The sequence below is a fragment of the Heterodontus francisci genome, chromosome 8, assembly GCF_036365525.1.
Source record: "Heterodontus francisci isolate sHetFra1 chromosome 8, sHetFra1.hap1, whole genome shotgun sequence".
Taxonomy (NCBI): Eukaryota; Metazoa; Chordata; class Chondrichthyes; order Heterodontiformes; family Heterodontidae; genus Heterodontus; species Heterodontus francisci.
Window position 1 is genome coordinate 40,004,958 of NC_090378.1, and position 27,665 is coordinate 40,032,622.

General features: G+C 41.4%; 1 protein-coding gene across 1 annotated transcript; it reads left to right on the forward strand.

Moving 5' to 3' along the window:
* On the forward strand, window positions 1–27,665 carry atp6v0b (ATPase H+ transporting V0 subunit b). Its single transcript, XM_068036999.1, has 8 exons — window positions 1–171; window positions 9,193–9,241; window positions 15,629–15,712; window positions 16,296–16,373; window positions 20,286–20,355; window positions 21,308–21,359; window positions 24,516–24,706; window positions 27,036–27,665. The coding sequence occupies exons 1-8, from the start codon at window positions 105–107 to the stop codon at window positions 27,060–27,062; spliced, it is 618 nt and encodes a 205-aa protein (XP_067893100.1). The 5' UTR covers window positions 1–104; the 3' UTR covers window positions 27,063–27,665.

Below are 27,665 nucleotides of genomic sequence, written 5' to 3' on the forward strand. Positions count from 1 at the left end.
TCATGTGACTCTGCGTTGCCTGTCACGTGACTGACAGCTGAGTACCCTGCTGCTGAGTGTAAGAGGGAGTCGCCGTGATCCCGGTGGGAACCGAGTCCCGGAAAATGAACGGCTACGCGCTGCTATACAGCGGCATCACTGTGGCTTTTTGGTCCACCCTCCTGGTAGTAGGTAAGAGAGCGGGCCTGTGGAGTTGGAGGGCGGTTCCCTGAACTAAGTCCGGTGTCGGGCCTAGTGCGCCCGGAGTGATGTCCGGCTGACCTGGGACAGCGGGTCAGTGATGTCTTGCCATCGGAGCTGTACGTCCTTGATTTTGGAATCTTTTCGTTTTAACATACTAAGGTTTTTGAAATGTAATCGTAATGATGTTTCCAGGCTGCGATACCTTGTTAATTAATTACTCCCCTTCCAAAAAACCTGTTGAAAATCGCCCATTAAAATGATGTCTATCACCTTGCAAGTGCTGACAGTAAACATCAAACTGTTACATGTTTATACTTTTTGTAGATTGAATCGAACCATGTATGTATATGTGTGTGTGTGTATATATATCTTCTATTTATCTAGAAGAAGATAGAAGATATAAATATATATATATAATATGTGCATTAATTACATACCTGTTTGTAACCACTGCATGATGGCAGGCTTTATGGGTTGATTTTTTTTAAAGAAAGAAAAGGACTTTCTGCTCAACCCATGACAAATAAGAGTTTGTCACTCGTACTCAAAAGGTGCATAGAGTAGTTGCTACTTTTGATTGCTGCCATCATCGTTTCTCTGTTATCATTTTTCTCTTTGAATGTTCTTCCTCTGTTTTCTTCTGGTTAGCCCACATCTGGAGTGTCAGTTGTAGTTTTGGGCACGACAGCTTAGCATATATTGGCCTTGAAAGAAATGCGGTGTAGATTCACCAGGATATTACTGGGGCCCTAAAGGTTAAATTATGAAGAGAGATTTCATAAGCTAGGCTTGTAATCCCTGGAATGTAGATGGTTAATGTGTAATTTGATTGATGTTTTAAGGATTTTGAAAAAATGGATTTGGTTAATAGAGATTTTTTTCTGTTGGTGGGAGAGTCCAGGACAAAAGGCATAACCTTAAAGTCAGAGCCTGGCTATTCAGGTGAGAAATTAAGAAATGCTTCTTCACACGCACGGTAGTAAAAGTGTAAAAAAAACTTGCACAAAAAAGCAGTAGATGCTAGGTCAATCAATAATGTAAAATCTGAGATCGATAGAATTTTGCTAACCAAGGGTATTGAGGGATATGGAGCTAAGTTCAGACTGCTATGTTCAGACTGGCCAAGAGAGTGTGGGAAAATGGCGCACTGACACGGAACACAAAAGTCCGAGTGTATCAGGCCTGTGTCCTCAGTACCTTGCTCTACGGCAGCGAGGCCTGGACAACGTATGCCAGCCAAGAGCGACGTCTCAATTCATTCCATCTTCGCTGCCTTCGGAGAATACTTGGCATCAGGTGGCAGGACTATATCTCCAACACAGAAGTCCTTGAAGCGGCCAACATCCCCAGCTTATACACACTACTGAGTCAGCGGCGCTTGAGATGGCTTGGCCATGTGAGCCGCATGGAAGATGGCAGGATCCCCAAAGACACATTGTACAGCGAGCTCGCCACTGGTATCAGACCCACCGGCCGTCCATGTCTCCGTTATAAAGACGTCTGCAAACGCGACATGAAATCGTGTGACATTGATCACAAGTCGTGGGAGTCAGTTGCCAGCATTCGCCAGAGCTGGCGGGCAGCCATAAAGACAGGGCTAAATTGTGGCGAGTCGAAGAGACTTAGTAGTTGGCAGGAAAAAAGACAGAGGCGCAAGGGGAGAGCCAACTGTGCAACAGCCCCAACAAACAAATTTCTCTGCAGCACCTGTGGAAGAGCCTGTCACTCCAGAATTGGCCTTTATAGCCACTCCAGGCGCTGCTTCACAAACCACTGACCACCTCCAGGCGCGTATCCATTGTCTCTCGAGATAAGGAGGCCCAAAAGAAAGAAAGAAAAAAGAAAAAAGAAAGAAAGGAGCTAAGTTGGATGAAGGGAGTTTGGTTATGGCTCTGCCATGATCTCATTAAATGGTGGATCTGGCTTGAGGGCCTGAATGGTGTAGTCCTGTTTCTGTACCTATTTCCCATCCATTTCAGAGGTGGGTCCAGCTTATATACAATCAGCCTGAAAATTGGCTCCCAACTGATGTATATAACTGTCATCTGCAAGCCAAAATACAAAAAAACATGTGGTAGAGTTGTGTTGGATGAGTAAATGGTAAACATTTTTATTTTTATAGTACCTGGTTTCTGGACTTGTGAAATGCATTAACTAGCAGATAATCTGCAAATGTGGAAATGTATAAGGTTGAGATGAAGTGTATTTTTTTTTCTGGAGGTGGGGCAGAGAGGGAGCACAAGAGCAAAACGAGAAGTAGCTTCCCAAATTCTGAAGCATAGATTTGTATCATTTTTCTAATGTTGCTCCAACAATATACCAGAAAATCCAGGAGGTTGTGGTTATCAAGATTCACGCTCCTTTTCACTAATAGTTGTCTGGGATAGGTACCTAACTCTGTCAATTGTAAGTCCTACCATTGTACTGTAACATATGCTACTGCTTCCTATACTCAATATTCTGATTGATACCAATAGCCTGAATAGGAACATGGCAGTCTAGTTTGAATATTTTTAAAATAAAGTAACTTACCAGAAACGGATTTTCCACTCTCTGACAAGTTATATTTGCTGATGTTTGGCTACTCAGTGTCAGTAAGGACTTCTTGAGTCAAACTGATTTGGTCAGAAATTGAGATTTTATTTAACATGAAAGGTCAAATGTAAATTTATAATTTCAATAGCTATAAATTTGTGTGTCTGCAGGGCAAAATGTTTTAATTGAACTTCAGTTTTCTGTTTCATGCACATTTCAGAGGTATCGGTTGTGACTTGGCAATAGCACTCTTGTCTCGGCGAGTTGGAAGACTGTGGATTCAAGCCTCAATTAAGAGATCTGAGTACAAAATCTAGACTGATGTTCTAATGCGGTACTGAGGAAGTGCAACACTGTTGGATGTGTCATCTTTTGAATGAGACATTAAACAAAAGTCCTATCTGTGCTGTTAGGTGGATGTAAAAGATCCAATGCAGTATTTCGAAGAAGAGCAAGGGTATTTCTCCTGGTGTCCTGTACAATATTCATACCTCAACTAACATCACTATCCCATTGCTGTTTGTGGAATCATGCTGCGTGCAAATAGCTGCCACAGTTCCTACATTTCAAAAGTGAAGTTGGCTGGAAAGAGCTTCTGGCATCCTGAAGTTGTGAAAGGCACTATATAAATGTAAGAGAATGACAAATGTAGTTAGTGCACCTCTGGTGAAGTCAGTGCATAGTATCCATATTGGTATGTGGAAATCCAGCTTTCATTATATTGAGGTGGAAAAGCCATAATTGTGTGTGATATCTGATATCCTAGTCTGAGACTGTTGTAATCAGGGGTTAATGTTTTGGATTTGCTTACAATATTGGTAATGAGTGTAAGTTGCATATAAATATATTTCTGTAACTAACTACATTTACTGGAGTCCATCTTAACTGATTCCATTTTATAGTTTGCAATTGCAACATTTGTGGATATATTAATATTTGGATTTCAAAACTTGCATACGAACTTGCAAATTGTACTTGAAAGCTCGTATTTCTGAAAAGGTTGATGGCGCAAGGAGTACACTGCTAATTTCATTGTCAAGGCAGTGAGGAAGTGCTGTTTGTGGAAGAGTTAAATCTATTATCAATATGTGAAATATTTCAGTTTTGCATAAAGTGGGAAGTTCCACAGTTGTGAAAACATTATGCTGGTGTCAGCCAGACCTATTGGGAACTGATTGGATTGATAAAAGCTCTTTAAAAAAACAGTGACTTCTGACAATGCAGCGGCCAAGCTGCGCACATGCGCAGATGGTCTCCTGCTCTCAGAGATGCCTGCCCATGCGCAGCCTACCGTCTCAGCCCTTGCTGGGACCAGGAGTTGCTCCCCCCAACTCATCTACTCGCTCCCGCCCCATTGGACGCTCTTCCCCCCTCAGCAACACGCTCCAGGCCTCAACACTTTCTCTTTTTTCACCCTCCCCAACCCCCCCCCCCCCCCCCCCTCAGCCACTCACTCTAGACCTCACCACTGCTCCCACCCCACTCCCCTTGGCCGATTGTTTGCCACTCTGCTCTCCGGCCGCTCGCTCCCTGCTTTGCCTCTGCCCTCCAGCCGCTGGCTCTAGGCTGCGCCACTTCCCTCTGCTCAGCCACTCACTTCTACGTTACTCCTCGTGGCCGCCTTGCTTCTTCGGGCAGCGCGCGGAGAACGATCAAACGTGGGAGCGAGTGGCCGGGAGGAGGGAAGTGGCGCGGCCTAGAGCCAGCAGCTGGAGAGCTGTGGGGGAGAGCAGTGGCGAGGTGTGGAGCAACTGGCGGACGGGGGACCAGGGAGGCTGTAGCGAGTGCTTAAGGGAAGGCAGGGAGCCAGCGGTGAGAAGACGGGTGGAGGAGTGACGGATAGTGAGACACTCAATGGCAGGAGGGAGCGGGGGACTGTTGTGGGTGGGGTGGACGGCGGCGATGACAGCCATTCAGTGGATTTTCGGTTTCCTTTTGGTTCTCTGTGATAAATTGAGCAGCTCCATCTTTAATCCTGGAAGCTGCCTGAACGTCGCAGACAGTGACGTTCCAGTGGAAGAGGCTGCATTTGCGCATGTGTCAGTACTGTGCCACCTATTGGTTGTGTTGTCAGCAAACGCAGCCTTGAAAATGGACATGCAGTCCTTTCAATTTTGATAGTAACTGGTGAATTTAAAGAGTGCTTGATTTGTCTACTTTTTTTAACCTCTCTTTTTGGTTTCTCTTCTCTGACTGGTTTGTGTGCATGCGTAGAAACCAACAGTGGCACTTAGAGAAGACTGAAGGACAATGCCACAATTGCACAAACCATCTTCCGATATATTGTATCCACTTAGAGGCACCACAGTTGAGATAGGAAGTCAAGGTCATGAAGAGGATGTACAGGAGGTTTACAAGGATGAGAGACTTCAGTTACATTGAGAGGTTGGAGAAGCTGGAATTGGTCTCCTTAGAGTAGAGAATGTTGAGAGACCTAATAGTGGTATTCAAAATTGAGGGGCTTTGATTCCTTCCTACTTGATCTGTTTACTGTGGCAAGTGGATCAGTAACAAGAGGCCATAGATTTACTATAACAGGCAAAAGAAATAGAGTAGAAATGGGAATTTTTTTCCACACAAATTTGTTACGACAAAATGCACTACCTGAAAGAAACTTTCAAAAGGCAATTGGACATGTATTTGAAGAAGCTGAGATGTGGGACTAAATTAGAGAGCTGACCAGACACAGGCATGATAGTTGAATGGCCTCCTGTGCTGCAAAATTCTATGACATGACTGCTAATCACTGTAAACCAATTAATGACTGCTCTCAAGATCATAGGCAAGTAAAAGAATAGTCAAGGCTATATAGTGCATTTTGCTGGAGAGAAACTAATCTCACCCACTCGCTCAACATCTTCCACAATCTAAATTACTTGTGCACATTTCCTCTTCCAAACTTGAAACCATGTTCACTGTTAATTTGTAGTAATCTCGATCTCACAGATCAAGGTTAAATGTACCTGTTCCCTTTAAAGATCTTAAATTCTTGACTAAATATCTCTTCCCTAGAATATACAATGCCAGGCTGTTCACTCAACATAGCTCAGATACTTTTGGCTAGGAAGTGAGAATTTTTCATTTATGAAGCATGAAGCAATATACAAGTGGTACTGGAGCTAAGTATTGAAAAGCTATGAACATTAAATAGTTCATATGGCATGTTCATCCCCTGACAGACTACATCCTCCCAATAAAAGCCTTTCATGACCTCACATCCCAAAGCACTTTACAGCCAATGAAATACTTTTGAAGTGTAGTCACTGTTCTAATATCGGAAATGTAGCAGCCAATTTGCACACAGCAAGCTCCCACAAAAAGCAATGCATTAATGGCCAGGTGATCTGTTTTTGCGATTTTCCCTGCTCACCTTCAGAATAGTGCCATGGGATTTTTTATGCCCACCTTAGAGAGAAAATGAGGCCTCCGTTTAATCTCATCTGAAAAACAACACCTCCAGCAGTGGAGCACCCCCTCAGTACTATACTGCATTGTAGTGTCAGCCTAAATTTTTCTGCTCAAGTCTCTGGAGTGTTAAAGACGCTATATAAATATGTTGTAAATGTTTATGTTTAAGTCTCTGGAATAGACTTAAACCCACAACCTTCAGTCTCAGGCAAGAGTGCTACCAACTGAGCCGTGGCTTACAAAAAGGCAAATACATTGGGAGAAAATGCACCCTCACAGCTCCACTTCAAAGCTGAACTCATAGTGCTCACCCATTAGGTTTTCTTTCTTTTTAGAAACTTATTAAAGGTGGTCCCTGTGTAATGTTAGAACTTGCAATATATAGTGCCTTTCACAGTCTTAGGACATCCCAAAGTACTTCAGTCCATGAAGTTCTTTTGAAGTGTAAGCACAGTTATAATGTAAGGAAACAATGCATCTTGTTATGATTGCTTCCATTTTTTGAGGACTTGGGTTATAAAACTGAAAAGAATTCCACAGATGCTGGAACTTTTTTTTAAAAAAAGAGGTCATCAGAAGGCCTTTTGGACTGAACTTGTAAACAAAAGTTACTGGAAGTATCAAGGAGTGCTAAAAACAAGCCTTTACTGGAAGTCACCTGTCCTCAGATAATTATCCAGCAGGAATTTTTTGACTTAAGGAATGATGTTTACACAGAAGTGACAGGTCAAGATTTATAGGGGTCAGGAGGCATGACTCTTGTGACATTGTTTTTGGTTTCACTTTGGACAGTGAGTTGGTGATATGGACAGTGTTAAAAAGACAGTCGGAGAAAACTTGCCAAGGGAGCAAACCCAACTCTGCTTGTTCCATCTCTTAAAAATGCCTGCCAACTTTTCCTTCTCTTTAAAAAACGCTGAGAAGCAAGTGTAAGAAACTGTCTGAAACCCCTCTTGCTGCATTTTTCTTGGAAAGTCTGCACAAACTGATCTTCAACATCGCCTGACGAGAACTGTTCTAGGAAAATCCCAGTGCAGCCATCTACGTGTATTTGGGATGTCAAACCAAAGGCATCTGACATCTTTCCATATCCTCTCTTTTTTTTTTCTCCTTCAAGAATTAGCAAGTATTTTGCCAAAGTATTTTTGTTTGTTTTGTTTGTGTTAGAGCTCTAAAGAGTAAATCTGTTATTTTTTGTTAAATGGTGTATGTGTGTGTGAGGGGCTAAGGTAAAAAGGGAACTTTTATATTTTAATCTGTGTTAATGCTTTGCTGGTTAACACTTGTTTTAGAATCTGATCATTTTGTTTATTAAAGAAACCTGGTTGGTGTATTTTATTCTGGGATAAAAATAGTCTACGATTGACTGTATCAGTAACTGGGAAAATATTTAAATATATGTTGTGACCTGTGGAGAAGTGGAACTAGAAAAACAGTGCACTCCTCCAACCTCGGTTGTAACAATCTAAATTGTGCACAGCAATGTCTCGCAAGCAGTGTTGAGGTAAATGCCCAGAGAATTTGCTTTAGTGAATTTGGTTGGGGGATAAATATTGGCCAGGATACTGGGCGAACTTCCCTGCTCCTCTTTGAATAGTGCAAGGGCAGAGAGTACCTCAGTTTAATATCTCATCCAAAAACAGTATGTCCACTGAAGTAAAGTTGTTACAGAACTCCGGTTTATATACTGTTGGCAGACTTGATTTTAAACAGAAAAGGAAGGAAGACCAAGTGACTCCTATGCCTAGAGTCCAATTTTATTTCTGCATACAGCTATGATTTGATAATTTAAAACATGAGTAGAATTGCTGAGTGTGCAATGTTTAGTTTCCAAAAAAGTCTGCTTCAGGATGATACTAATCTGTCCTTTTGACATTCTAAATGAATACCTGTTTAAAAGAAGGAAACTCAGCAATTTCGAGCACTGTCAATTCATCTCTGTCACCTGAGTTCAGATCAAACTAATAGACCAAAAATTTATGATTTCAGATACTGACTTTTCATCTCTGGGACCTGGATCAAATCGGAACTAATTGGCGAAAAAGCTCATGTGTTTTCTGTTAGTTATATTTATAGGGTTGGTGTCTGCCACCTGATGTAGTGGTTGAGTTGGGTAATCATGAACCTGTGTCCTAAAGCGCATCTGTGAAGTTTAATTTTAAAGTGCGACTTGGTTCTCAAAATGCTTTCTGAGCTGTGGCAGACTAAATGCTTTCTGAGATGTGAGCTGTGGCAGACTAAACAAATATGAGAAAGCACCTCCAAGTGGAGAGAGGGATTAATGATGCCAAGGATGTATTTCACATCAACCTAAATTGAATTTTTTTCTTGTTAATATAATGTCTTCATTTTACTGGAGAGACTATTCATGTTGAGCTTGCTTCTCCAAATTATCAGGATTCACAGTTTGAGGGTAGTGCAGTGGTTAGCACCGTAGCCTCACAGCTCCAGCGACTGGGGTTCGGTTCTGGGTACTGCCTGTGCGGAGTTTGCAAGTTCTCCCTGTGACTGCGTGGGTTTCCGCCGGGTGCTCCGGTTTCCTCCCACAGCCAAAGACTTGCAGGTTAATAGGTAAATTGGCCATTGTAAATTGTCCCTAGTGTAGGTAGGTGGTAGGAGAATTGAGGGAAGGTGGGGATGTGGTAGGGAATATGGGGTTAATGTAGGATTAGCATAAATGGGTGGTTGTTGGTCGGCACAGACTCGGTGGGCCGAAGGGCCTGTTTCAGTGCTGTATGATTCTATCTATGATTTAGTTGAAGATGGTAATGAGCATACTGCAGTAGCTGCACTTAGAAAGGGTGAGTGTTGGTGAGAAAACAATCTCTTCTGTCATTCCTTCCTCCTCCAACCTGACACCTGAAATTTCTGCCCTGTTGAAATTAAAAGGCCTCTTTCATAATACTGGAATGTGTTGAATCACACCCATCCCAAGAAGACCTGAAATCATTTGTTTAAAAAACTGTATTGAATTCTGTTCTGTTAAAATACTTACAATGACATTTTTGGTATAAACCTTATTGGAAAAATCTTTTCATTGCTCTAAAATGCAACTTTCTATTACAGGCATTTGTTACACGATATTTGACCTAGGATTTCGCTTCGATATAGGATGGTAAGTCATTTTAAAGGCAAAATTAAGTTCTCATTTGTTTGCAACAATTGAGTTTGCCCCTTTAATTCGAAGCTGATTGGGTTGATGCAATGTTTGTACTAATCAGAGGCACCTTTCAGAAAACTCTTGGCAATCCAATTAGTTGCTAATATCTTGCTTTCAAAATTGAATTGCACAGTAACCAAACTTATAAAGGTGCACATTTGGTTGGGCTTCTTCTGTAATCTGACAGTGCATCCCAGATCATAAATCCTAACTGAGTTAAAAAAAAAGTTTTTCCTCCTGTCACCTTTGGTTCTTTTACCAATCACCTTTCAATCAGTGTCCTCTGCTTCCTGACCCTTCCACCAATGGGAACAGTTTCTCTCTATTTACTCTGTCCAGATGCCTCATGATTTTGCACATCTCTATCGAATCTCCTGTCAACTTCCTCTTCCCTAAGGAGAATAACCACAGCTTCTCCAATCTGTCCACGTAACTGAAGTTCCTCATCCCTGGAATTCTCGGAAATCTTTCCTGCACCCTCTTTTAAAGTCGTCACATCCTTCCAAATATGCAATGCCCAGCGTTGGACACAGTATTCCAGTTGAGCCTGAACCAGTGTTTTATAAAGGTTCATTGTAACTTCCATGCTTTTGTACTCTGCTTTTTTCCCCCTTTTGGGCTTTATAAATAGAGACAGAGTAATTACAGTCATCATGTGCATTCTCTGGCTAGTGCAATTTACTGGAGTCCTAGTCCCAAAATTATCCTTTGCACCAACTAGACCTAGTCATCACAAGGAGGCGTGATCTGCGCAATGAACACCCACACCTACCATAGCGCCGATTGTAACACCGACCACACTCTTAGCAGCAGAGCAAAGGTGCACCCCCCGAAGTTCCACAGCCCCAAACACAATGGCCTATCATGCATCAACATCCCTTGCATAAGCAATGTTGCTAAATACCAGCACGTTGCACTGTCACTGGAATGCTTGCTACCTGCCAATGCCTTAACAGGAAGCATAACATAAACCCAACAACTAAGTACTGCATGACCTGAAAGTAGCCAAGACAGCTGTGCAAAGGAGTGGGAGATACTGCACAAACCAACACTGGATCAGCTTATGTCAAGAAATCCAAACTGCACATGACAAAGGAAATCTGTGAGCTATGTACTAAGGGATCAAGAGGGTACTTGGCCCTACCTTCACTAACGTTGCTCCCCTGAAGTCGGCAGACAGTGAAGTACTCACCAATAGATGTAAATAGATGTCCCTCTGGGCTGAACACTACTGTGAGCTGTACTCCTGTGAGTTGGACATCTCCCAGTCCGCGCTGGATGCTAGCTCTCAACTTTCTATCATGGATGAGTTAGATGAAGAATCCTCATCATTGGAGCTCGCGAAGGCCATAGGCCGCTGAGTGAACAGAAGGGCACGTGGTAAAGGCGGAATCCCAGCCGGCCTGCTCAAGCACGGAAAGTCCCATCTGTTGCCACACCTTTATGACCACTTCCTTTTCTGCCGGATAGTAGGCTCTGTTCCACAAGAGATGCATGATGCTAAAATCATCTCACTATACAAAAATAAAGGCGACAGAGGAGACTGCAACAACTATAGGGACATCTCGCTCCTTAGCATCACGATGAAAGGCTTTGCTAGGGTCACACTTAAAAGACTCCGCTTACTTGCAGACCGAGCGTACCCAGAAGTGCAGTGCGGTTTCCGTGTGGATATGATCTTCTGCATATACCAGCTACAAGAGAAGTGTAGAGAACAGAGTATACCCCTTTACCTTAGTTTTTTTTTCAGTAAGGCATTCAACACCGTCCAAATAGGGCTGTACAGGATTTAGGAAAAAATTGGCTGGCCACCGAAGGTCCTCACCCTTTTCTGCTCCTTCTGTGACAACATGCACTGCACTGTACAGTTTGATGGCTCCACTTCTGATCGTTTCGGAGTGAAGAATGGAGTGGAATGGGATTGTGGCCTAGTCCCCATTCTGTTTGGCATCTTCTTTTCCATGCACCTGACCTGCAGGTATGGAAGGAATCTACTTAAGCAGAGAACTCCTCTACGCGGATGATGCTGCGCTAGTCGCTCACACACAAACTCAGCTACAAGGACTCATGGACTGTCTCTCCCATGCCTGTAACTTGTTCTCCTTGACTATAAGCATCAAGAAAACCATGGTCATGGGGCAAGGTGTTGCATCTCCACCCCTAATCACACTAAATAACACCCCACTGGAAGTGGTTAGAAAATTCTGCTACCTTGGGTCCATGGTGATGGACAATCTGTCCCTTGATACAGCGCTCGATACACGCATAGGGAAAGCAGCTACCCCCTTTGGCCGACTTGCGAAATGCACATGGAATAACACAAGGCTGACCCTTGGGACCAAGCTGAAGATTTATAAGACCTGTGTTCTCCGCACTTTGCTGTATGGCGGTGAAACATGGGCGACTTACAGCTACCAGGAAAAGAAGCTCAATAATTTCAATCTTTGCTGTCTGTGGCGCATTGCGGGTATATCCCGGCAAGACAAAATCACAAATGCGGCAGTCCTCTCCAAGACTGAGCTCCCAAGCCTGTTGGCACTAATCAAACAGAGGCGGCTTCGGTGGATCGGACATCCGCTGGATGGAAGACGGTCGCATACCCAAGGACCTTCTGTGTGGTGAGGTAGCTGGGGCTAGACGACCAGTAGGGCGCCCAAAGCTCCGCTTCAAGGATCCTTTCAAGTGTGACATGCATGCCCTACACCGATCAGTGCCTCACTCATAATGTAGTTAGGTGCTGATGAACCTCCTTAGGCATTGATATTTCCTTCCTAAACATCTGTTGCTCTACCCCTCTTTCCTCCTTTTCAGACTCTTCTTAAAATCTACCCCATAGATAAAGCTTGTAATCAACTTACCTAAAACGCCTTCACTGGCTTGGTGTCGGTTTTTGTCTGATTATACTCCTGTGCAGCACCTTGGAATGTTTTTCTATGTTTTGCCAGATTCAGCTACAGGGCAGTACTGGACTGTATCCTGGAATTGGAGTTTTGGGGCCAAGATTTGCTTGCATGAAAAATAAAAAAGTGAAAGCAGTTTCTTGTTTCATAGTTCTTTTGCATGGTGAAAACCCAATTACTAACCTCGCAGAGATGGATATGACATCTCGACAATAGATAGGAAACCTCCATACTTCACATTGTGTGTTAGAATGATTGGAAAATTGGTGATTAAATCAATATTTTATTTCCATTTCATATGAGACAGTATTTTTTTGTCTACATAGTGTCCCTTCCATTCTACCTCAAATCCTACAGCATGGCCAGGACAAAGTATAGTAGGGTGAATTTTAAATTATTCAGATGAAAGCTGAAGTTTTTGTGAACCCATCATGTGAACTCTGATGCCTGGTATTGCATTTGAACTATCTGCCTGATACCTGAATTCCAGAGATAGGTATAGTCTACAAGTTCATTTTCTTTTGACCATTCTGTACAGAACTGGGCATTCCTGGTTGCTGTTTTCTCATGGTTTTAGCACTTTATGGAATGAATTGTACATCTTAACATTTACATTTTTTGTGTAAATTGAAATTCCTGGTTAAATGCTCAAAGGTTTGTTGCATGTTTAAAGTGTGCCTGTCTTGGTTCTTAAAAAAATTTGGATGAGGTTTAAAAAAAAAAAATGGAAGTGAAAGTTGCAGCTGCATCAGCTGAGCTATGGCTGTTGGTTCAGGAAGTCTGATGCTTGGGCAGAGACAAGGTTGGAAATAAGAACAATGGTGGAACCTAGAAAGTAAACTGCAAACACTATAGGCTGGTTAGCGTGAGCAGAGGACAGTACAAACACTTCATTGTAGTTCCAGCTCTGATCCATGTTCAGGATGAATCGAAGTACGAGGTGTTTTGTGGGATGGAGGGTAGGGAGGAAGGAAGTAGCATAACAACAAATATGAAGAAAACGTTCTAAGCTACTCTACGTGGAGAGAAGAAAAACTTGGATAAAGGAGCGGCCATGAAGCGAGAGTTGGGGAAGTGTCTGAAACTTGGTTGAAAGGATGGGTTTTAAGATTTAAAAAAGTGGAATGAAATGGAAAGCTGGGCAGGTTTGGGCATTTCATAGAATCGGGTTGCGGTGGCATAGCCTTCAGCTACTCAAGAAAGGACAGAAATAAACCAGAATAACAGAAGTGTGTGTTTCCTGAAGAATGCTTGGTGCATGTTCAGGGAATGGAATACACCAATGTGATATTTGAAACCATATAATTGGAGAAATAGTGCAGTTTTGCTATGTTGAGATACTGATTTGCATATAGTTTAAGCATAAGCATATTGTACTTTGCTATCACTACTAGTTTTATTAAAAACTGTTCAATAATTAATGTTAAAGTTGATGCTGATACATGGCAGGAAGGGAGAGAAATTGGAAGACTTTCGGTGTGCGATGATCTGAAAGGGCTGATTTAAAACAATGTACTAAATTTCATCATTTCTAATGTATATATTTTAATCTGTTCGGTTGGTCTTGGTAACTCCAAGTTAATCCCTTTGGGGGCATTTTCAAACTTTAAAATGTGTTTCCTTTAAATAGGAGCAGGCTGGAAAAAATGGAATTTAAGTCTGTAAAGTCCTTCTCACCCAATAATACAGTTGTTGTAACATTTGTCAGTTTTCAGATTGATATGAAACAATAAGCATAGCAGAAGTGGAGAGAATGGGGGATTTTGCACTGAATAGTGAGGGGAAAGGAAGTGGAATTCAATGGGTAAATCATGCATTTGAATATAACCAGGAGGTTCACTCGTTCATTCTCTTCCCTTCCTCCCTTTGCACATAAGTACAAGAAGATCAGTGAATGTTTGTTTAAACAAAACATGGGAAGGTCATGGGGAGGGAGAAGAAAATGAATGCCAGAGTTTTATTGCCAACATCAAGTCATTATTGTATACTGTGAAAAAATGGTACGTCAGATTATCGTGTTGGAATTATCTGTGTCAGAAATTGCACTGATTGCTGAATGAAAGTTTACTTTTTTAAAGGGGGTGAACTCTAATAGTTTTGAACTCAAATGGAGTACCAGGCACCTGATGGGTACACAAAACTTCATATTCAACTTAAAATCAGGAAATGAATTGCTTCCCATTGATATTAAAGGAGTACCATTCTTGCATTGAGTCAGTATTTCACAACTTCCAAGAACGGGGTGTGCCCAGATCTTTGTGGTAGAATCTTGCTTTGATCTTGTTCCTGTGTGTTGATGTAAAGTTTGCTGTTATTTTTGGTTATGACAAATGCTGAACAATGACCTTGTAACTTGGTGGTTCTGATAAATGACAGCTAAAATTGGGTTGGAATAAACATTCTACATTCTATTAAAGAAATTATTTTTACTTAGTGTCCTGCAGGCAACTGATGCTGTGTATGGGCAAATAATCCTTTCAGAAAGCAGGCTTCTGCTGTTGTCTGGAAATGTATGTTCATAGTTTTAAAGTAGCCTCTGATTCTTGTCCAGTTCACATGTGTGTGTGTGTGTGTGTATAATATCTCTCCCAAATTTTGAGGAAGTAGTAATTAAACTAGCTAACAGCAACTTCTGGAATCCACACATGCGCAGTTAAATGTGAAAATTCAGAAGTTGCTTTCAATGATTCTACTCTTCTCTAGAAATCATTGAACTAAGAACTTCCACCCTTATGCTTAGTTTTGCTGTAAAAACCCTTGATAAAGTTACACAGTGTTGAATGAGGATTAACTGGATTTTTAACAGCATACTAAGTTCATAATTACTGCTAAGCAGCGTCAACAAATTTTATTTGTTAAATGTCAAATTTCTCCATTGTGATAAATTCCACATTTGAAAAAATATATATTTTAGCTTCTCAATTCCACGTGCATGTCCCAATCACTTATTTCATTGTCATCTGTAAAATTTAAAATTAAAAGTGAAGCGCTTCAGTGTTTTTACTTCCTGGTTTGCTGTCTTCAATGTGATTGACTGCTTATCCTGTTTGATGACATCACTGTTGCTGGATGCCTTGTACCAGATTCAAACCGATTTCAGGAAAGGGGAAATCCTCACTAGATCTTTGTGGGAAGCTTTCTTTGAGGTCAGTGGTGTTTTGCTGCGGACAACAAAATCAACCATTTATCACTTTTTATGCTTGTTCTGGGTTGGAAAGATACATGACAGTGAGAGATTGGAGAGGATAATGAAATAAATATATTGTTTGGCACACTTTTGGCTTGAAATCTTTTATCTAGACATTTTTAGGTTTATATAGGTAAACATATTTTTGACTCGAACATTTAAAAGAGCTTTACAATATACCTGGTACTTGCTTCAAACATGGAGTGCAAAATAAAAAGAGATTCTTTTCATGTTAATGTCTTTTATTCCGGATAGGTTTTTAACAGAAACATCTCCCTTCATGTGGGCAAACCTTGGAATTGGATTGGCTATCTCTTTGTCTGTTGTGGGGGCTGCATGGTAAGAGTTCTTTCTCATCATTGTCATTGACTAGATTTGACCATGATGCTCCAAAGGGCATATTGCCTTTTTATTTGTCAACCAATATAACTATTTGCGCTTTGAAACATGGATGTTTTTTAAATAGAGAGGTTCCAAGGCGTGCATTGACATCAAGATGCCCTTTCTTTGTTGGGGTCAGCAATTCCTCAGATAATGACATCCATGCCTGCGTGCAGAATGACTAGGCTAATATCCAGGCTTGGCCTGATGTGTGGCACAAATGTTACTTGCCACTTAAGTGCCCGGCAATGACCATCTCCAGCAAGAGAGAACTAACCATCTCCCCTTGTCATTCAATATCATTGCCATCTTTGAATCTCTCACCATTACCATCCTGGAGATCACCGTTGACCAACCACATAAATACTATGGCTGCTAGGTCAGAGGCTGGGCATACTGTGGTGAGTGTCTCGTCGCCTGACTTCCCAAAGTCTTGGGAATATGTTGTCTGACCAGCCCATTAGCTGAGGAATAATGTTTTATTGGAAGGTAAAGAGAAGAAATAGGCATAACCACTTTCTTTTGCTTTTTGCTTACTCAGGGGAATTTACATCACTGGTTCCAGCATTCTTGGCGGGGGTGTGAAGGCACCTAGGATTAAAACCAAAAATCTTGTCAGGTAATAGTTTTGAAATATCTGTTAACTCAGTGTTGCATGTATTGAAAGTTATAAAATTGCTTCGCCCTATGCAGATAATCAATTTTAAAAATTCAGAAAGTACCACATTTACTATGTCAATTGTAAGCATATTTTTTGGAAAAGAGTATTTTCTCTCTGGCAATTACAGCTGGTGTTAGGGTGCCAGTTTACAGGAATTTGGGGTTTTGGTTTTCCAGTTTGCCTGCAAAACAACATCGGTGATGTAGCAGTCTATCTGCCAGGTTATAGGAGACTAAGGGAGAAATAGGAATTTAAATGTGACGTTTCTTTTTACAAACAGTTAAGACTTTCTATTCATTGGGAGGTTGCTAATGTTAAGCAGGGCAATAATTTTATTGAGGCTTGTACGTTGCTGATAACAGCCATTGGCTCTCTACAGAGTTTTCATTTCAGTACTGGCTTTTGATGCATCTCTGTAGATTTCCAAGTAAAGACAAATGCTGGAAATGCACAGAACAACCATCAGCATCTGAAATGAGGGGGGGGGAAAGTTCATCTTTCATTTTGAACCTTTATCAGAGCTGGAAAATTAACTCCTTTTATTATAGTAAACTAAATGAAGGATAAGGGAAAAGGTAAGTCAAGTACATTGACTCTTCTCACAGCTGCTTAATATGTTCAACAGCTTATAATCATCAAAGGAGCAAAGAGCATCAGGAGAGTCAGAGATGGGGCAAAGCATAGAAGAAAGTTAAGAGGAGACTAGTTCACTGGCACAAGAGCAAGCTGAAACAATGAGTTCATAAAGATATGTATGAATGAGGGAGACTATTTGGTCTGTTAGCTCATTGAACCTTTTAATTTCCCTTCCATCCTCATTAGCACCCTCTTCAAAGGAATTGTGTGTGTAGAAAACAGCACAGTCCTTTATTAGTTGCGTCATGGAACATGAGGATGAATTTAGTTTTTTGTTAATTCAATTCTTAAAGGCTGCTTATTTTGCTGGATTAGATTTTTTTTTTTAAGTATTTCATCTGAAGTTCTGTAGTAAGAATTCATCTTGATGCCTGGCTTGTTTTGATCTGGCTTTCTAGTTAGGCATAGTACTGTTAATTTCTGTTGTGTGAATAAGTGTTTAATAGTCTACTCTGCTACACACATTGTCCTTTAAATGTTGATGCCATCTGAAATGACATGATAAGTCCTACGTACTATCCAATAGCAAGCTTGTAATAAAAGGAATGATTGTTTGCCCTACAATAGGCCAGAGTTTTTCTTTTAATTCTCAAGGTGGGGCAATGCTGGCAAACCTATTTATTGTCCATCTCTGATGGCCTTAACAACTGAATGGCTTGATGAGCCACTTCTTAGGTATTAAAAGTAGTCTATATACTGTGGAATAGTTGTGTGCAGGCTATACGAAGTGGAAGGGAAGGGTGGTTGTGATAAGTTCCCTTCCCTATAGGATATTAGTGAACCATTCGAGTTTTTAATGACAATCTGGAAGTTTTCACATATATTTTTCAGATGTTAGAACAGTAAATTATCTGATTTAGTTCATTCATTTTCATGAGTTGCCTTGGTGGTATTTGAATTCATGACCTCTGGGTTGCTCGTACATTATCGTAACTCAGTGGATGTCTTGCAGTAAGCTGTACTGGGATCACTGTTAATTACCATATACATTAATGATTTGGACTTGGGAATTTGTGGTACGGTATCAAAATATGCAGATGACACCAAATTGCGGGGTGGCGCAATGGTTATAGCTAATGTGGAAAACTGCACCTATCTCACAAATGGGCTTGGAGAGTGGGTGTATAAATGCTAAATGAAATTCAATAGAACAAGGTACATTTTGATGGGAATAAGGAGGCCACATATTCTTTGGAAGGTAAGAAAGTAAATCATAGAACCATAGAATGGTTACAGCACAGAAGGAAGCCATTCGTCCTTCATGTCCATGCCGGCTCGCTGCAAAATCAACTCAACTAGTCTCGTTCCCACACCTTTTTCCCATAGCCTTGTAAATCTTTTCTCTTCGGATAATTATCCAATTTCCTTTTGAAAGCTACTATTGTATCTGCCTTCACCATGCTGTCAGGCAGTATATTCCCTATACTAAACACTTGCTGCTTATAAAGGTTTTTCCTTATGTCCCCTCTGGTTCTTTTGCCAATCACTTCAAATGGGTGTCCTCTGGTTCTCAACCCTCCCACCAATGGGAACAATTTCAGGTCAACTCTATATTCCAAGTCTAGCATTTGGGGTCGGGTCGGGCTGGACAGTGCTGCTTCCGGGAAGTCATGGGATCAGGCTTATCCATGATTTCCCCACAACTCCATCTGCAGGAATAGCCTGCTGCCGATGAAGGATATTCGGGTCGGGTTGGGCATGAAAAAAAATTTAAGGTCTTGGGCCCAGGTCGGGTTGGGCTTGGGTCAGGTTTTAATTTTATACCCGAGCCAGGCTTTAGTACTCTATGCCTCTATTTATAAAGCCCAAGATTCCCTATGCCTTATTAACCGCTTTCTCAACCTGCCCTTTCACCTTTGTGCATGTATTTTGTGCACTTATACACCCAGATCCCTCTGCTTCTGCAGCCCTTTAGAATTGTGTCCTTTATTTTATATTGCCTCTCCTCATTCTTCCTGTCAAAATGAAATACTTCACACTTTCTGCATTAAACTTCGTCTGCCACATGTCCATCCACTCCACCAGCCTGTCTATATCTTCTTGAAGTCTATCACTATCCTCCTCACAGTTCACAATTCCAAGTTCTGTGTCCTTTGCTAATTTTTGAAATTGTGCCATACACACCCATGTCTTGGTCATTATATAGATCAAAAAAGCAGTGATCCTAATACATACCCCAGGGAACTGCACTATATGCCGTCATCTAGTCCAACAACAGCCGTTCACCACTATACTATCTTTCCTGTCATTGAGTCAACATCAGATCCTTGCTTACGCTGTCCCTTTTATTCCATGTGGTTCAACTTCGCTGATAAGCCTGTTCGGTGGCACTTTATCAAACTCCTTTTGGACGTCCATAGACACCACTTCAACCACATTACCCTCATCAACCCTCTATTACCTCATTTAAAAAACTCAATCAAATTAGTTAAATACTATTTGCCCTTAACAAATTTGGTAGAGGAGCAGAGATTTAGGAATAAAGATACATAAATCACTAAAAGAGCAATGCAAATTGTTACGGCCACACAGAGTACAAACAAACTATTCCTCCAGCAATGAAGTCAAGTAGAGTATAAAACCAGAGAACTAATGCTGCATTTAATTTAGATCTTGGTAGACTAAACTTGGAATATTGTACGGTTCCGATTTGCCTATTACCAAAATGGATATTAAAGCTCTGAAGAAAGTACAGAAAAGATGTACAAAGATGTTACTGGAATTAAGCAGGTGCACCTATTAGCAAAGATTGATCAGGCTGGAACTCTTATTTGTGAAAAAGAGATGACTCAAATTTATGAAGGAGTTTGATGGGGTGGGTGTTTGCACTTTAGTGAGCTCAGGACTTGTGTACAAACAACAGCATTGACCAGCAAGGTCGAATGGTCTGTTTTTGTACTGTAGATTCTATGCAGTACACCTCCACCAAATATTTAATAAGTTTTAGATCATGGGAAGTGTGTACTTGTGGGAGCTGAAAAGGTAAGAATGATTTTGAAAAGCATTGAGACCAAACCTAAATCTTAATGCTGTATTCTGTATGGAGTCAGTGCTAGAAGCAGATGCTTAGAATAGAAATATGTCTCTGAAAATGGGGTTTGGCAAATATACAGACACAAATAGGCAAAGATAGCCATAATGTTGAACAGATGGTAAACCTGGCAGTGGCCAAGGAGCAGTTTGTCATTATTAGACAGTTCACCAGGAATGACTATTTTAACATTTATATTGCAGCATCATTTTCTGTGAAGCTGTTGCAATTTATGGGATTATCATGGCTATTGTCATCAGTAATATGGCAGAGGTATGTGAATTTTTGGTATAAATTCAGTGATTTGCTCAGTTTTATCTTTGAATGTAGTCTGGGCTCCATTTGATGTCAAAATCTGATCCGAAATGTGTTTTTAAAATCAATCAAGTATGATAGATCATGTTTGTGATATTGATTACAGCTGAAATATCTGACATTCCATTTGCAATTAGTATGCCAGTTCAATCATGCTTTTAAGGAGTGTTTCCACTTTGCTGTCTTCAAAAATATCGAACAGAAGCAGGCTTTGCATTACAATGGCAGGGGTGTTGCTAGTCCGTATACTCTTTCAATGATTTATCTCGCTCATAGTAGGTTTTTGCCTCCACAGCAAAGTGGCAAGGATGGTACAATACTACTCCCAATTAAATAGGACTCAGGTTTACTCCGATTCCGCACATATACACCTCCTATTCTTAACTGCTTCCCAAGTAAGTTAAGCCTTCCCTAGCCACATTCATGCATGTTTTAATTGACTAAGGTCAGCAGGATCCTGGGGAGCAGATTGCCTGCCTTCATTCTTTGAGTGGATAATATTCTGTGGTCTGGCAAGGGGATTAAAAGGAGAGAAACAAAAAAATCTAGACTTATGAATTCGGTTGTTCTTCATATATTTTGATCATTTTCTTAAATATAAAAACACAACAGATTAGAATTGTCTCTGGAATCTTATAACACAATTTACAATTAACAACTAAAGACACATTGGAGGAAAGTACCCCCGAAAATATTCTTTAGCTTTAGGTTTCTGAATGTATCTATTTATTGCAGAAACAGTGCTTTGAGGAATGGTTGAAAGACCTTGTTGACAAAATAAATGGAAATAGCCAAATCCCACGCAAACTGCCTTGTACCAGTCCCAGATCACTTCTTCAGCTGCGTAATTTGAAAGATTACGGGCTACTGGTATTCCATTTTTTAAAAATAATTTTTTTCTTCCCCAAAGCCATTCAGTGGAACCACTGCTCAGACAATTGGAGCCAGGAATTATCTAGCAGGTATGTTTGGTTTTCTATTAAAATTTAGTTACTTGTGTGCATTGGCTTTGACATGGAAGCCTCTGTTTAAGGGTGCATTTACCTGGGAGCTGTCACCGATGGCTGCCCCAATTTAGGTGAGAAAAATGTATAAATGGTGTTGCCACCAAGCTCAGTGGCTCAATTTGTCTGTAATAGCTCTTGATTTGAGTTTTCATTTTGGTTATGTACAGACTTTTTCTAGCCAGTGGTGAAGGTGCAGCTGCCAGAAAATGTATTCAAACCACAAGTTAACTGTTTTCAATGCTTAGTTACAAGATTATACCTTTAAAGTTCGTTTACTGTTCATTTAACAAAGTGACTCCTGACAAAGCATCGAGTGCTTGCTGCTCGCTCCCGGCCTTGCCTTCCCTCAGCCACACACTCCCCACTTCAAACACCACCACCCCACCCCCCACAAAGCACCTGTCGGCCACTTGCTCCCCATCAGCTGGTCACTCCGCTTACTGCTTCAAACGCCCCCCCACTCCATCGGCCACTCACTCCAGGCCCCTCTGCTTCATTTCTCCCCACCCCCCACCTAACCACCGTTCCCTCCTGCTTCTCCCTCTTCCCCCAGTCTCTTGCTCACAGTCTCCTTCCCCTCCCCTGCCTATTCCTATCTTGCCGCTCGCTCTCGCGCTGTCTTTCCCCCTCCCCCCCCACTTCCCCCATAGGGAGTGGGGGTGGAGATGCGGGGGGGATGGTGGAGAGAAACTGGAGTGCGGGGAGAAGCAAGAGGGAGGGAATGAAGTGGTTAGGCTTGGAGTGATGGTCGACAAGATTGGGGGGGAGCGGGCTGCAGTGTTTGAAGCAGTTGGCAGCTGGTGGCAGTGAGGAGGAGCGAGTGGCCGACAGGTTGGGGGACGGGGGTGTTGACGTGGGGAGTGTGTGTCTGAGGGAAGGCAGCAGCGAGCAGATGGACACGGGGCAGCACCGGGGAAGAGAAGTGGGATATTGTTGGGTGAGGGGGGAGTGGGATCTCAGCAATTTAATTTAATTTTTCGTCATAAATTGAGCAGCGCCATCTTTAATCCTCGCAGCTGCCTAAAACGGCGCAGACAGTGACGTTACAGTGCATGAGGCTGCATTTGCGTATGTGCAAGTACTGCGCCACTTGGTTGTTTTGTCAGCAAAAGCAGCCTTCATGTAATTCTGTCGGAACCCCTTTTAATCATTTCCATTTCTGACTGGATTAGTGTGTTGTTGCAGAAAATAAGCCTTTTTTGGTTGTAGCATTGACCAGAATTCATTCTTGGGAGTTAGAATTGATTACAGTTATAGAAAAATAGGAATAAGAGTAGGTGGTTTAGTCTCTTGAGTCTGTTCTGCCAATCAGTTAAGTCAAGACTGATCTGTACCTCAACTCCATTTACCTGCCTTTGTTCCATATCCCTTGATACACTTACCTAACAAAAATCTGTCGTTCACGATCTTCAATTTCCGTTGGCCAAGCATCCACAGCCTTTTTCAGGAGCAAATTCAGATTTCCACTACGCTTTTTAAAAAAAAATTGTTTCCTGATTTCACTCCTAAATGGCTGAGCTCAAGTCTAAGATTATGCTGCCTTGTTCGACAACCAGAGGAAATAGGTTTTTCTGTATCTTCCCTGTCAAATCTCCTCTTCATTTTGAATACCTCAATTACATCATCTCTCAACCTTCTTATCAAGGGTGCCTGATCTCGTATTTTAATCCTTTTAAATCCTCGTATTCTGGTTAGTCTGTGATCTATCCCTTCCAAGATCAATGTATCCTGGAGTTCGGTGCTGAAAATGGAACACTGTCCCCCAGATGGGGTCTGACCAAGACTTGACACATGAGCATCGCTTTCTTACTTTTGTTTTCCAATCCCACGAAGATAAAAGCCAACATTGCTTTAGCCTTTTTGTTTGCTTTTGTACCTATGCACAAGCCTTTAGTGATTTATGTACATAGACACCTAAATCCCTTCCTCCTTCCACAACTCCTAGTCTCCCACCTTAAGAAAATAACTTTACCTATATTATTTGTCTTTGCCAGATTCAAAGTAGATAAACTAGTACCTCTCCACATTGAACTTCATCTGCCATAGTTTTGCCCATTCTTTAGTCTTTGTCCCTTTGTAACTTCCTGCTCCCATCTACATAATTTACTGTTCCTCCTAACCTAGTGTCATCTGCAAACTTAGTTAAGCAGCTCTCTATAGGTCTTGATGTTGGCGTGGGAGAATGCAGTGTCCCTTCACCATTTAGGTTCTAATTTTTTGAGGTGTGGATCTGCTGTACAAAACTGCTCTGCAGTTTTAAGCAATCAATGCCACTTCCATCATTCCCATGTGTCCTGCTATTTGTTTCAGCCACTGTTCAGGAAAGAGGTGATGCTAGATCTCAAGTTTTGAATTGATGCCTCTGCAGAACATGTTCATAAATGGGATTTTGGGAGAAGGAAGGAATTTATCTGAAGAGATGGTAGAGAAAAAGAAGAAAGGAGCATGTTAAGGATATTTGAAAAGACTTTAGACACATTAGTAAGTGATTTTTCAAGGAATACTCTAAATCCAAATAAAGAATTTTTAGCAATACTGTGATAGGGCTCAGTGAAAGTAAACTTGCTGGTTCTAATACCTTATTCCACCTAGTCTGCTAGATTATAATATCTTCATTGGGTAGCTGATATGCCAGCTTCTTGCAGTTACCTCCAATTGGTAGTCATGATCAGAAGGGAATGGCTTGTCAGTGGAATACCATTTTATATGAGCTAGACAAAATGGCAACAGTGATGAAGGTTTATTTATGGAAGGCGTTTCCTTTTTGTTTAAATGCCATCCTGGAATATTCCTTTGAAATACTCATATTTTAACGATTGGTAGATTTGACTCTGTTAAATGCAGACAGTTCAGTTCATCATATGATGGACTTATTGTTCTACTTGGTATGCATTTTGGAGGAGGAGGAGGAAACATTCTCTTGACAATTAAATGTACATCATATGGGTTTACTGTTTTACTTCCACCTACACTTTTATATGCATCAATAGGTCTAAGTGAGGCTGAGGGGAAATCTTTGATCCATTTGTTTTTATATTGCAACGATGGGCAAAACTGAGTGGACTTGGCTTTCAGTCAGTAGATTTCTCAATTCCCTATTTTTGTCTCTAGGGTTCTCCATGTTTGGGGCTGGCCTGACTGTCGGATTTTCTAACCTGTTTTGTGGCATCTGCGTTGGTATTGTGGGTAGTGGTGCTGCTCTGGCTGATGCCCAAAATGCCAGCCTGTTTGTCAAGATTCTGATTGTTGAAATTTTCGGCAGTGCCATTGGGTTGTTTGGAGTCATTGTAGCTATTCTACAGGTAAGATGGTCAACTGTTTCAGAAGAAGTGTTTGGTAAAGAGGGGTCTTGGAATGTACACACTGTACAAAATGAAAGGTTCAGGTTTGTTAACTAGAAACCAAATCTTCTGATGTCTGTTCAATATTAATTAGACTTTTAATACATATGTTCAACCTGAAGGATTAAACACCAATATGCAAGGTATGTTGATGTTGACTACTGTACAAAAAAATTGCAAATGCAGAATAAACAGAATCTGAATTAACTGTATAAAATTAGACTATTACTTTAGGATCAGCTTGAACAGCAAGGATACAAACATACAAAATTGACAGGCAGGAAAAGACCAGCTTTCTCCACACCATAATGGCCGGATCATCTTGGTTAAAATACTGTAATCCCAAACTACATCCCATGACTGCCTCCTTTCTCCTCATATTTGATGCCAACAAATTCTACATACATAACTGATGCCAAGCTTTCCCCTTCCTCTATTAGATGAAATGATATTTCATCCGGCTAAATATTGTTCTTGGCAGCCTCCACTGGGCTGGATTTTATAGGGGCCTCAACGTAGGGATCCGGGGGTGGGGGTGGGGGGCATGAAGATTGACCCGGATGAGGCCTGCCCTGGACCTCGATGCCAAAAGGGCCTGCCGTGATCTTGCCAGTGGCAAGGCCTCATGGCACTTCCCCCCCCCCCCCACCATTCAGCAATCAGACCTCAATTTAAATATGCAAAATAATTAACTTACCTGCATTGATAAATTTCCTGTCACCTTATGTTGTGCCGCCAAGATCTTTATTCTGGCAGCTGGCACTGACACTCCTTTGGATCCCCCTCCGGGGAAACAAGGCACGACACAGTGGGGAGGAGGTAAGTTTATCAGTACGGGAGGCAGGAGCCGGCTCAAACTTACTTGATTGGTTTAGGGGGTGATGGGAAGGGGTAAAGGTAAAAAGTTCTGAACTTTGTTGGGGAGGGAAGGTTATATATTCAATGTAAGTATTTTGGGGGTTGGTGGGGGGCAGCTGGAATGACATGTAATGCTATTGGGGATGGGGGAGGTGCTGGGAATACCTGTGCAATTTTTAATAAGTTCACATGCACTGTCCCTTTAATAATTGAAACTTTCAGTAAGGGCTGCAAGCCCTGTAAAAATGTCGCCTGTGCAATGGCGCCAGATGCCGTTGCCAGGGACAGCTCGCCTGCCCCGCCATGTTATCAGGGTGTGGGGGTGGGGTGCGGTCTGTCCTGCCCCAGACATGTTAATGAGCTGCCACGTATAAGATGGCGGTGGCTTCCGGAGTTAAACCCGCATGGGTTGCAACATGAAATCCAGCCCACTATGTCCATACAGTTGCAATTTCATTCCTCTTCCTGGACACTGTATCAGGCTGATGCAGACTGTAGGTATCCCTGACATCTCGCTCGACCCTTCCAGCTCTGCATCCTCTGGATACTAAAGACTACGTCCACCCTTCCATGAGAGTACCTGCCACTGAAACCCTCACCCATGCCTTGTCATCTCTAGGCTTGGATATTCCAGGACTCTTCTGGCAAGCTTCGCATCCTCCAATCTCCTGAAATTACAGCTCTTTCAGAATTTTACTGGCAGCATCCTATTCCACACCACATTCTGCTGGTCCATAGTTCTTGTCGATGCCAATCAACATTGACTCCTGCTCCCCCAGTGTCTCATTTAAAATTCTCATCATGGTTAAAACCCATTATAGGAATATGGCAGGGCCAAACTATGAACACCTCCAGCCCTACCACCACCTCAGAATTTTCCATTCTTCTGATTTGGATCTTTAGCCCTACTATTATCAGCCATGTCTTTAGTTGTCTAGGACCCATGTGCTGAAATTCCTTCAAACTCCTCTGCTTGTCCACCTCTCTAATTTTAAAACAGACCCTTTTCACCAAAACGTTTGGCTACCACTCCAAGCATGTCTTTTTTGGTCCACCTCTCTGATGCATTTTGGGACATTTTTCTATGTTAAAGCCACCATATAAATGCACCTTGTTTCCATGTGAAAAAACATTTTAAGATATTCTAACAGACGCTTACTGGTTCATTATTAATATCCTTTTAATTCTATTATCGTTTCAGTTTAAAATATATTGAATACAGGACAGGAAGTGGATTATGCCCTGTAATGTTAATCACCATTGTCTGTGTACCAGTGCAGAGTGAGGAATATATCATCTATTTACTGCTAATGATGCTATCTTTGTGTATTTATGCAAAATTGTAAAACTACCTCTTGTTTCAGCAGATGCTATACCTGCCAGAGGTTATTGCTGAAAATTGAATAAATCCTTTTTCTTTTCTCTGAAACAGACATCCAAAGTGAAAATGGGAGATTAGACATCATGAAGGCATTGAGTCTGAGAATTTCTGGAAATGAGACCAAGATTTGTTGTACATAATTAATTTAAGTGTATATTTTCCCAATATATTTGTGGTTTTTAACCCATCATATGCTGAGGAGTAATTGTGATACAGTCTGAAATGATTCCTGATTGGTTTTGCAAAATGGACCAGGTGCTGTCCAGCAGTATTCCATAGTATAGTCTGTATTTTGTTTAATGTGAAATTTATTGCCCACTTTGAATTTGGAATTGGGTGGAGTAGTGAGACAGAATATTGAAGACGACTTTTGCTGTAATTTACAAGTGATGAGATTCATTCTTTGTGGCAAGGTGCAATGCAGCAGCTGACAACTCTCATATTTAACAGTGACCATGATGATGATGCATCTGATGCTACATTTACATCCGGTCCTGTGAATTTGTGATCATAGCATATCTGCAATGGATGAATTCATACAAAACTGAGGTCCCAGCAATTTGTGTACCTAAGTTGCACTTACGTATGTGTGTTTGTATTTTCCTTGTTAATGTAATGGAGCAACTTTTGAGTGTTACACCAAAATGACAACCACAAAAATAAAGTATGAGTTTGTATGTG

Coding starts and splice junctions, on each gene's coding strand:
- atp6v0b (XM_068036999.1), top strand. CDS start 105: ATGAACGGCTACGCGCTGCTATACAGCGGCATCACTGTGGCTTTTTGG. Junction 172..9,192: donor GTCCACCCTCCTGGTAGTAG/GTAAGAGAGCGG, acceptor TTTCTATTACAG/GCATTTGTTACACGATATTT. Junction 15,713..16,295: donor TCTGTTGTGGGGGCTGCATG/GTAAGAGTTCTT, acceptor TTGCTTACTCAG/GGGAATTTACATCACTGGTT.